Source organism: Mauremys reevesii, linkage group 23, assembly GCF_016161935.1.
Source record: "Mauremys reevesii isolate NIE-2019 linkage group 23, ASM1616193v1, whole genome shotgun sequence".
NCBI lineage: Eukaryota > Metazoa > Chordata > Testudines > Geoemydidae > Mauremys > Mauremys reevesii.
The window spans coordinates 15,861,657-15,873,866 of NC_052645.1; the positions used below are offsets into that span (position 1 = coordinate 15,861,657).

General features: G+C 42.4%; 1 protein-coding gene across 1 annotated transcript; it reads right to left on the reverse strand.

The window, feature by feature from the left end:
• Positions 1-1,294: 1,294 nt before the first annotated feature.
• Positions 1,295-5,437, reverse strand: PNRC2 (proline rich nuclear receptor coactivator 2). The gene is made up of 2 exons (XM_039511827.1): positions 5,301-5,437; positions 1,295-4,000 (listed from the first exon to the last, which is right to left on the reverse strand). Exon 2 carries the CDS (start codon positions 3,980-3,982, stop codon positions 3,557-3,559), a length of 426 nt encoding a protein of 141 aa, XP_039367761.1. The 5' UTR covers positions 3,983-4,000; positions 5,301-5,437; the 3' UTR covers positions 1,295-3,556.
• Between the last annotated feature and the right edge of the window lie 6,773 nt (positions 5,438-12,210).

The following is a 12,210-nucleotide window of genomic DNA, read 5'->3' on the forward strand; positions in this document are numbered from 1 at the left end:
GTGCATTAATGAGTTTAAATCTGGATTTTTATAATTGTTCATTACACATACTGGATTTGACTGAAGCAGAACATTGAAAAATGTATGGATTGTGTATTTAAAAAAAAAGACATGAATATCACCTGGATTTAAGTTCTCAGGCTTCAGTTGTGAAGGGAAGAAGGACTGAATCTCTTGCAAAGAGTTTTTCTTTCAAGCATTGGTGTTAAATGGGTATGAAGACTTTTTAAACCTATCCCAACCATGTATAGCGTGGGTTTTGGTTTGAGGCCAGACTCACTAGGGAAGACTTGACACTTGTGTAAAAATACATTTCAGCCAGCAAAAAAGCACACACTTTCTCCATTAGAAAAAAGTCAATTTTGGAGAAACAGTAAAAATAAGGAACAAAATAACTTGTCTTATAGTTTGACCTTCATATTAACTAGTCTCAAGTGACCAGCTGCACTATAAAATTATTTATAAAGCAGCTAGAAATTAGCAAATGGTTTCATTGGTGTAAAAACTCAGGATAGTTACTTTCAAATATTGATCCATCTCACAGAAAGTGTGCTCATGGGTACTGTAGGAGATAGTTAAGAGGCTGTATGGAACAAGAGGAAAATACTGTTGTTGAGGAAAATACTCATCCATTTTTTTCTGAAACCCTGTCCTATAGCTTCAACTGTCACTTCTATACCAGTGATTAAGTCTACCTAGCTCTACAGCTATCCTTTTTTATTTGTAGTCTCATAGCACCTACCAACCCCAGTAATAGATTAGGACATCAATGTGCTAGGTGCTGTACAAACACCACAAAGGCAGTCCCCTGCCTAAAAGAGCTTACAGTCCAAATGCAAGACAAGATACAACTGCTGGTCACAGACAACAGTATGAGGAAACATTTCTAGTTGCTATCTCCACTAAACGTTTTCCTCTGCCTCTTCCAATGTACATTTCCACTATCATTCCCAGGCATAAAATCCAATGTCTCTCCCCACTGCCCCACCAATTGAGCCATGCATTAAATATCTCCCCTACAGTCACCATCTGCACAAAAATCTTTACTATCGGGTCAGCTCAGGCAGAGTACTCATCTTCAAAATACTGCTGAAGTCTCCCCTCTTTCAGTATCTCTTACCTCAGAATCAAGCATCTTCAGAAGATACTAACAATCACCTCTTTCCTTGTCTTAAGTACAATCCTTCCCATGTTGAAATTCAATCTTAGTGCAAAATGTATAATGGGAGGCTGGAGCAATAAGTGATTCATTTATACAAATTATTTTAAGAAACAAAACAACCAGACATGTTTAGGGGGGGGAAGGTTAAGTTTATTTGTTTGGGGGTTTTTTTAGATTTCCAATTGATACATGTACAAGCTGTACTTCATAAACATTTTAAATTTCAAATATAACAATTACACTTTGGATACAATGGATAACATTTGGTGAGATTGGGAGACAAGGAACATAAATTTAGAAAACTGCCAATCTAGTCATCTTATTTGAAGATGTGTAAACATTGATAGCTGCCAGCACACTTTGAATGTATAAACAGAACTAAATGCACAGAAGTGCATCTTGAGCACTTAAAGAACCACTTTTGTTTTAGCAAGCTATTTTTTTGTAATCATTACCCTATTTACTCCGCATTTTTCATTATTGCTGATTACTGTGTTTAAACAACTGTCTTCATATTCTTTCAGTATGTCACAAATCAGTTTCTCACTTCCACCATGGAAGCATCTGTGCTTTTGTAAACTGGATTATGGCATCACTGAATAAAATCAAGCATTGGGTATCATATTACAAACAGCTTTTATTTAAACACTAATATGCTGACAACCAGCATACTGGGAATAAAGTTCAGAAGGAAGACTTAATAGGGTTTTATATATTTTTAAATAGAACAGCACTTCAGTGGTTCTTTAAGGGGAGGGACATTAAATACAGTATTGTTGCATCTAAATTCCAAATAATAAAAGCCCGATGTGGATGGCTCAATCTCCATTGCAGTATCAATGGAGTTACTGTGCTCTCAAATACATAAAACCACCTAGAACACTTTTTAAATTGTAGGCAGGGCTCTAGCTCTTAGGTATTTATATAAACTTGTCTATTGAGAGACCTTTACATTAATAGAGTTTTAGAACCTTTAGTGTACTATAATAGTTCATCCCAGCTAAAGTCACTTTTATACATTCAAAACAGGTACATTTTACACAAAAATTGGTGTAGCTTTTTTTTAAAAAGTTTTTTTGTTTTATTAAAAATTCTAAAAGCCTCATTTGCACTGAATTTACTTAAAAAACAGCTTACAACAAAATCAAACAACGTGAATGTTCACTGGTACTTAAGTGCAAGGGCACAGCCATGTGTGCTTTTACAGTTTTCTTTAAACAAAATATTTATTTTTTAAATCAGGCCATGTACTCAGCATGGTCATCTTACATTCAGCAGTTTTGTACTAAAAATACTTTTTCTGCAGGAAAGCCCAGCATAAATTTACATATGCTACAAAGTTTTACATTTATTTACATGGCTCTTTTTCCCCCAACTTATTTATATGTTTCATACTTGCCACAAGTGACACTAGTTTAAACAAATTCACATTACAGGGTATCCAATTTAAGACTAGCCCAAACAACTCTATCATTTCAGCTTTTTCAAAGATATAAAACATACAAAAATGCATTTTAAAAACTGCTCAGTGCAATCCCAATAAAGGAAAGGGATTAGAAGGTTTTTGGCTGTCACCTGGCAGTGCAAAATGCTTTTGTTAGTTGGCACATTTCAAATTGTACAGGTTCAAAATAAAAATGCATTTCTAGATTTTTGAAATGATCAAGGTATCAGGCAATTTTAACATCAAATTGTTTTGTAAGGATGCACAAAATGTGTGGGGAGTAAATTTCCTAAAAAACATGTAAATTTTAGTCTCAGGTTTGTCTGCCCTGTCAATCATTAACACACACCAAATAAATGCTCGCTAATATTTAAAAAAACATCTCTCTCGTAGTGGCTAGATGTAGATTTATTTTGTAAAAAAAAATGACCTCTTAATTAGCTTTCAACAGGTTTCATACAATTAACTGATCTGAAATAAGTATGAAAGATACTGGTTTGAGTACTTCTGTAAACTGCTTACGTTTTCCAATCAAAGCTGCATTACATAATGTAAGAGTCTGTTTTCTGCCATAATTTTCTCTCGTTTCCAAGGGGGGAGGGGGGGGGAAGCATCAGCATATTTTAAGTGGTCACAGTTCAAATTCCAAGCGCAATACAATACATAAGCATTACTGAGCACCAAACTTTGTTTGGATTGCATGCTGATATTGCAAGTACATAGTTTGTCACAGTAAATGCACACAGCACACAACTCTGAATGATACGAAGAGTTAAGTTGGACATCTCTTGAAAAAGAGATCCCTGCATCATGTGACTCAATTTTTAGATGCAGCTAACAAATCTGATTCCATAAAAAAAATTGTGCATTTTGGAACTATGAATTTAACTAACAGTCTCAAATTTGAAACCCTGTAAAAATTTAAACTTTTCAATTTTTAAAGTTCCATCTCAAGCCTGGACTTTAAGTAAGGTTTTAAGCTGAAAGGTCATTATTTCTTTATCAGAAGGATTAAAGGAAACAGGTACCCAGTGACTTGGTGGCTTAGGAAGAACACTTGGTGAAGGTGGCTCACTAAATTTTGCTCCAGCATAGTTCTGATTGGTTTGAGATGTGAAAAGTGAGTTGGGACTTGATAAAGTAGGACTCCAATTCTGATTATTTGGGAAGTGCACAGTGTTCTTGCCCCCATTTTGCATGGCCTGCCATGCAATAGATGATGAGCTACATCCATGTCCTCTTTCTTTCTTCATATAGGTCATCTTCATTTGAGAATTCTGATCTTTGCTCTTTTGCCTGTTATTAAGTTGTTTATTCTTCTTGGTAATATTTCTAGACTGGGGAACTGGAATGCTGAACCTTTCTCCACCACCCATCTTCAACTTAAATGTCACCTGTATGAAAAGGGAGGAACAACGGTCAGTGGGAACTCTGAATGACACTCTGATTTTTCAACAAAAAAAGTTAAAAAGTTTGAAGTTCTAAACAAAAGAACTGAAGTCAAACTATACGCCCACTAAATTAATTAAAGGCAAGTGTATTCAGATAGCAAAAGACTTCAGGTAGAACACGATACCATTTTATAACTCTGATTGGACAGACCTAAATTAAAAGTGTGGGGAGAGGGATCCTTAAATACCTAGCCAATTTGTAAATGTTAAAACAGATGTCTAAATGTGTTTATGAATTCTGTAATAGCAGGGTCTAACTACTTTTTACAAGTTTGATACCACACATCATTGAGTTAGCCCAGAACTTGGCAGAGATCAGCACTCAAATGAAGAACAGCTAAATCCAGGTAAAGATAGCAGAAGAAACACTTCATAGAGTTACAATACAGACTCATGGTTGAAGATGCATATATAAAATTGGTCCTGTCAGTCCACAGTTGAGTTCTCACAGCTTCTTCATTTATACAGTCATGAGTTGACACATTCTGACATCAATGGCTAGATAGGAGATGGTATTCCAACATGGCTGCCGTAAAATAAGCCTCAACTCCCTTCTGACTGAATTCTAGCAATGCAATCTACCTAGGCATGAAACAGTTGGCCCTCAGGACTCTCCAAATAGTATGAAGTGCGGAAGTCCCTCCTCAGCAATACAGGTTACCAGAAGCACATTAAACCTGTCCTCCACTTTTTACACAGGCTCCCCTCGAATATTGTATCAAATTCAAAATATTAATCCTACTCTTAAAGGTGCTTAATGATACCTGTGATACCTATATCACCCAAAGCTCGGCAGTTGACAACTGATTACTGCACAAGATGTCTGTAGGAGCAGCTTTCTTGGTCCAGTCCAGGAGTGAGGAGCCAACTTCTGCAGAATCTAAGAACCATCACATCCCTCCCTTTCTAAGTGCAAATGCATTTCTTTCAACCTTGCCTTCACTGATAGAAACATAGTCCATGTACTTTCTTAAAATTAAAATAAAAACATAGAGCCTTCTCCCTGGAGAGAAAGAAAAAAGAAAAGAACCACACTTTTGGTGGCAGATAGACTACTGAAACCCGCTCAGATACCATGGTGATGGGCATGGCATAAGAACCTGTAGAGAGAATGAGAATACTATCTGGAATCTAAAATCCAATTTCAAACCACTGCTTTCCAAAGCACTTGCAGCTAAGCTTGTAGCCAAATTACTTTCTTCCCCACCTACCACATCTTCCACAGTCATCATTATCCCTCTACCTTTCAGTCTTCTTTTCAGACTCTGCAGCCTCCACCTCTCGTTCCCTTTCCTGCTGCCAACCCTGAAAGAGTAGGTGCTGTCTTCTGTTGGACCCTTTCCTTTGGCTCGGAATGGAAGTTTTCATGGGCTGATCTGCTGTGTTCAGCCAGGAAGCCGAGCCCAACATCAGATTCTCAGCACACAGGCTCCAGAGGAGAAGTCTAAGCTATGAAGACAAAAAGAAAAACATTTGAACTCAGGTAAGGGAAAAACAGGCGCTAGCCAAAAAACAATTTGGGATTGAAGGTAACTACCATTTGCAGCAATTTCTAAAAAAGGGAGGGGCTGGAAAGAATTCACACAAGGGACGAATACAAATAGTTTGTCCATCTTGGTTCTGAAAAACATGGGGATAATATTGATTTCACACAGATGTTTTCTGCAAGGCTGAATTATTTTATACTTTATTTGTATACTATCAAGAGCATACTAGCCATGTTACAGAGATAAAAATTTGCTACAATACTAAGCTCTTTTTTGCCTATAGCTTTATAAAGCATGAAAAGGCAAGCAGGACTTGGCTCGTTAAAGAGTCAAATATAATGGGAGGATAGTGATTTGGGACAGAGTACCAATGTGTTAACACCTCCCCGGGCACTCCCGTGTAAGTCAACAGAACTGCTCACAAAAGCAGGCAGGCACTAGGGTAGCACAGGAGAGTGTTTACAGATTCCAGCCTTAACTGCCGGAACACTTTCCATTTAAGACATTTACAGTTAAACCTTCAGACACTTCCCCTTTCGGTATAGCTCACACCGTCCGACTACTGAGCTCTCCAGCTGCTGCTTTCCATTTAGCAGTAACAGGATGCACATCCTCAGTTTCTAGTCAATGTACTGAGTGAACTCCTATGAACTCATTCTTCCCCACCACCATGGTACCAAATCAATAAGAGGATCGGGTCATTAGGTCACCAAATTACTTCTTTGCTAAACTTCCCCGCCCCGCCCCCACTATCCCACACCCTCCCCTGAAGCGCTACAATGAACCAACCACCCGCTCCACCGCCCTTCACTTTGTTGTGACCACAGAACGGCTCGTGGCTACTAAATAAAGGAGCTGTGGCTCGGAGGGTTACACACACGCGCGCCCCAGGGTCCTCTCCCCCACAAGGCACATAACAGGGGCTTGTTCCTTCCGGGTTACCTTTCCCCAGCCCCTTTGGGATCTTCCTGTCCTCGGCCACAAAGTTCCCCCAAACTCTTCGCCCCCGGCCTGATCCTCCCATCCGCCCGCCGCCTCAAACCGTCTCCCCAGCTCCCGCAAACAACCGGGCAGCTCAGTGACAACAACATGGCGGCCGCTGCGCTCGGCTCCTCCCGTATCCCCTCCCCCACTTACCGACTTCTGTCCCTCTCACTCGCTCACACACCCCAAGCCTCCGGGAATCGGATCCCACTGCCTCTCCGCCGGCAACGCCACACTCAGAGCCCCCCAAAGCGCAGCCCGGGCCGCGGCTCCGCTCCTGCTGCGCTCGCTGCCTTCGCCACCCACACAAAATGGCGGCCGCCTTCCTGCACTGGACGCCGCCAGCCACCACCCGCCCCTTCTCCAAGCATTGACCAATGGGAGCGCGATGTATCCTCGCCCCGGCCAATAGGAGCCAGACCAGCCTGTTGCTGGGGCGGAAAGGAGGCAGGGTGGGGAGGTTGGAGCTGCTGTTGTTGTAGGTTTGAATCGCCTCAGAGAGGAGCATGTCGGGAAGGGAAAGAGAGCGGGTTGAGGGGAGCTTCGGGGGGTTTCCACAGTGTCATGGAAAGGAAGTGGGGAGCTGGAAAAAATAACCCCAACTATACATACAACATGATGGGGGCTAATTTAGCTACAACGAGTCAGGAAAAAGATCTTGGAGTTATCGTGGATAGTTCTCTGAAGATGTCCACGCAGTGTGCAGAGGCGGTCAAAAAAGCAAACAGGATGTTAGGAATCATTAAAAAGGGGATAGAGAATAAGACTGAGAATATATTATTGCCCTTATATAAATCCATGGTACGCCCACATCTCGAATACTATGTACAGATGTGGTCTCCTCACCTCAAAAAAGATATTCTAGCACTAGAAAAGGTTCATAAAAGAGCAACTAAAATGATTAGGGGTTTAGAGAGGGTCCCATATGAGGATAGATTAAAGAGGCTAGGACTCTTCAGCTTGGAAAAGAGAAGACTAAGGGGGGACATGATAGAGGTATATAAAATCATGAGTGATGTTGAGAAAGTGGATAAGGAAAAGTTATTTACTTATTCCCATAATACAAGAACTAGGGGTCACCAAATGAAATTAATAGGCAGCTGGTTTAAAACAAATAAAAGGAAGTTCTTCTTCACGCAGCGCACAGTCAACTTGTGGAACTCCTTACCTGAGGAGGTTGTGAAGGCTAGGACTATAACAATGTTTAAAAGGGGACTGGATAAATTCATGGTGGCTAAGTCCATAAATGGCTATTAGCCAGGATGGGTAAGAATGGTGTCCCTAGCCTCTGTTCGTCAGAGGATGGAGATGGATGGCAGGAGAGAGATCACTTGATCATTGCCTGTTAGGTTCACTCCCTCAGGGGCACCTGGCATTGGCCACTGTCAGTAGACAGATACTGGGCTAGATGGACCTTTGGTCTGACCCGGTACGGCCTTTCTTATGTTCTTATGAGGGCGAGACTGAGAGGAAAAAAGGCGCTTAGAGGGGGAGCTGGGGGCCACGCTGAGGGGAAAAGGGGCCGCTCATGGAGGAGGAAGCGGGGGGGGCATACTGAGGAGGAAAAGGGGCCGCTCATGGAGGAGGGAGCTGGGGGGCTACTGAGGAGGAAAAGGGGCTGCTCATGGAGGAGGGAGCTGGGGGGCACACTGAACGGAAAGGAGGTGCTCAGAGGGAGGAAATGGGGGGCCACACAAAGAGGTTGCTCATGGAGCAGGATGTTGGGGGTAACGCTGAGAAGGGGCTGCTCAGTGAGGGAGTTGCACTGTAAGGGACAGGGCAGTCTCCCGCAATTTCACTGGCCCCTCATCCAATAATTCCTAAATTAGACACCGCCCATGAAATACCAGTGTCATTGCCCCTTTCTATCCAGCACCTTCCTGCTCTCTGACAGAGTCCACAACTGAAGTTGGTCTGAAGACAGGGCCGGCCAGAGGATTCCGGGGGCCCGGGGTCTTCGGCGGCAGGGGGCCCTTCCGTTCCGGGACCCGCCGCCGAAGTGCCCCGAAGACCCGCGGCGGGAACCCCCCGCCGCCGAATTACGGCCGAAGCGGGACCCGCCCCTGAAGTGCAGCCCGGTCTTCGGCGGTAATTCGGCGGCGGGGGGCCCCCACCGCGGGTCTTCGGGGCACTTCGGCGGCGGGTCCCGGAACGGAAGGGCCCCCCCTCCGCCGAATTACCGCCGAAGACCGGGCTGCACGTCGGCAGCGGGTCCCGCTTCCGCCCCCCCAACCTCTTACCCCCGGCTCCCTCCTCACGCGCAGTCTCAGCGCCTCGCCGGAACAGCCGCAGCGTGTGGCCGGCGGGGCCTGAGCTCCGTCCCGCTCAGAGCCGCGTGGGGAGGGGGCGGGGCTGGGAGCTCCACGCCGAGCGGAGGGAGCCGAGCTCAGCCCAGAGCTCCCAGCCCCGCCCCCTGACAACGCGGCTCGGAGCGGGGCGGGGCTCAGGGGCCCCGGCGGAGACTTGGCGTTTGATGCGCTGAGGCTCCAGGAGAGGGGCGGAGGCGGGAGCCCCCGCTGTTCTCTTGGGGGCCCCTGCGGGGCCCGGGGCAAATTGCCCCCTTTGCCCCCCCCTCTGGGCAGCCCTGTCTGAAGATATTACTTCACTCACCTTGTCTCTCTAATATCCTGGGACCAACCTGGTTACAATGGAAGATATTGAATGATCCCATTTGGAATGGAAATTCTGCAGCATAAAGAAAAAGGAACCTATTGCAATATCTGCTTCCTGAGCAAATGCAAGAAATGAAACATCATTCCCAGAGGACAGCACGTGTTACCTGCTGACCACTATAAACAACTCAATATGCTGAACAGCTCTGTAGAAGGACTTCAGAAAAACTAGGGCACCATCTCCTCCACCTCACATACTCCAAAACAGCCATCAAAAACATTTCAGAAGTTGGTCCCAATAAAAGATATTACCTCACCCCTCCTTTGTTGCTCTAGAGTCCACACCACAGATGCTGTGTCTTCCGACCCAGATAGAGTCCACATGCAGTACTGCCAACCCTTCAGATGAAAAAAATTGAGAGTCAGGCCACTAAAATTGTGAGGGTGTTTTTTTTAAATTTATTTTGGGTTTTGCCCTCTGGTTTCTGAGCCTTTAGGGTCCACTTGCTTCCTGTTTTTAGGTTTTTCTCCAAAATGAGGACTAGAAACTTTTGAAAATAAAAGATGAGATTTTCATGCAATTTCCTGATTTCAGCAGTTGGAACTTTAAAAAAAGATCTCAAATCACAAGACTCAATAAAAATCACAAAAGCTAGCAACAACATACGTGTGCAGATGCACATACATACACCCCCAACCATAAAATGCCACCCTGTAGTACATACAAATATCCCATTGTGCTTTCCCACCCTGATAGACTCCATATGTGCTTGCAGCACACGAGATGGTGCCTTCCCACACAATGGTTATTTTATAGAGAAATTCCACATTTTAGTAAGGAGTTTTAGAGCTGATGGCTTTGGAAAAATAAATAGCAGCTTGCTGGAGGTACTCAGATATGTGTAATGTTAGAAGTAGTCGCTGGGGAGATGGTTTAGTGCACAGAGGGCAGGTGCCACAGTCAAAGGTGCATGATTAATGCAATTTGTCACACAGAAATAACTAGATACATATGCGAGGTGAGTGGGTGGGTGTATATACATACAGCACCTTCCATCCCAGCAAAGCCTGTGTACTGGCATATACATATAGATTCTTCCAAGCACAAAGTGTGTCTGTAAGATTATGAAAAGCTTAGGGCACACCATTTAATATACCATTTTTAAACAAAGTTAAAATACAGCTTCCTATAAACAACATGAAATATCCCCCATATCCATCATCACCCAAGCGCAAGATGTATTCTGAGAAAATAAAATAGTTCTACACTATTTTCTAACAATAAACATACTGTCCCTATTTTGCCAACAAAGGAAACAAATTCAAGAGGCAAAGTCCCTGCATTGAAAATACCCTTGCCAACATCCCTGATGTTTATATTTGATAATTATCAGTTCAAGCAACCTACCTGATTTAAACTGCCTGCGTGGCACATGACACTTGGCCTCTCTGAGACGCAGAGCTTATATACTGTCTTCTACCTGTTTTGAATCTCATATATAGATTCTTGTTGAGATCTTGGCTTGCATCTGAAGTGTTAAGTGACCAAGTACCATCAAAGATGGACAGTTCTTCCTTAGACAAGAAAGGATCCTTTGTGTGATTTATACATAGATTTCAGGATATTTTATTAAACAAGCAGGCGTACTGATACTATATACAGCACACTAGTTTGAAATAATCAGTTATATCATGTGTAATGTTGTCCTCCCAGGAGAGGAAAGGGATTTCTGACTGCATCTTTTAGAAGTATGCTTTAGAGACTTGAATAAAATTTCCCCAAAGATGAGTTTAAATCTTTTTTTTTTAATTTCTTGTTTCTAAAGATGTAACCCAGCAGAGTTGTGTACTCAACTCTCTGTTAATCAAAGTTTTAACAGATATTTTAAATGTTTTTGTAAAAAGTGCTTATTATTGATAAAACAAAAAGTATATCAGCTGTATGAAATCAGATTTTCACATGACCAAGCCCATATATTACTACATACTAGCCAAAGAATTAACGTTTACTAGCTCACTCCCTTCTTAACATAGCTTCTGGTGCCTATTTCCAAGCATTAATACCAGTGCAATATATGTCTGTACTTGCCATTTACATTCCAGAACACTTAGGAATCTGTTTAGTGATTTCTATTGAGATTATTTTGTACTTGTCTTCACATAGCAATGTTGAACAAAAACAGAATAATTAATAAGCAATATATTTACGAGTTTTTCTTTTAATTTTTAGGGCCCTTGAAAGGTTCCAAATTTACTACACTGGATACTGACATCTTCCATTTATCAACAAACTAAGAACAGCACAAAGAGAGCAGGCAGAAATAGCCAAGCTCCAACATGCATAATCCCTAAATTAGAGGAACGACCAATGGTGCAAAAAAGTAGTTTAGGGATTGTCTATACTTAAAACACTGCAGAGGCAACTGCGCCATTGTAGCACTTCAGTGAAGACACCGACAGAAGGGCTTCTCTAGTCGGCATGGGTGCAAGTGGGTGCACTGCAAGCGCTCATGGTGAGGGGACACACCATCGACAGAAAGAGGGTAGTGTGAACATGAAAAATAGCAGTAATTACTGCAGTGGCTCTAAATCAACCTAACATAGGTCAACTTAATTTGTAGTGTAGACACATGGCCTTAGTACCTTTTCCAGACCTGAAGGAGAAGTCTGTATAGCTCAAAAGTTTCTCTCTCTCACCAACAGAAGTTGTTCTAATAAAAGGTATTACCTTACCCACCTTGTATCTCTAATATCCTGGAATCTACATGGCTACAACAACACTGCATACAGCTCTCATAAAGACAGCTGTGTCAACTGAGGTGGAAAGCACTGGATCTCAATTCCTGTCTTCAAATAAATGATCATAAGAAACATTTTCTGGAATCTTTGGATATTAAGACTACATATTGATCACAAATGATATCTGGTGTGTCATATTAGTAGTTGGTTAACTAGGGCCTTTAAAATTGTTCGATTAAATTCTCCCTGATTTTTTGTTAACTGTGAGATAAGAAAAGACTTCAGTACTTCATGACCCTTGTATGTTTAGTCTGCCTGAAATATGTACTCT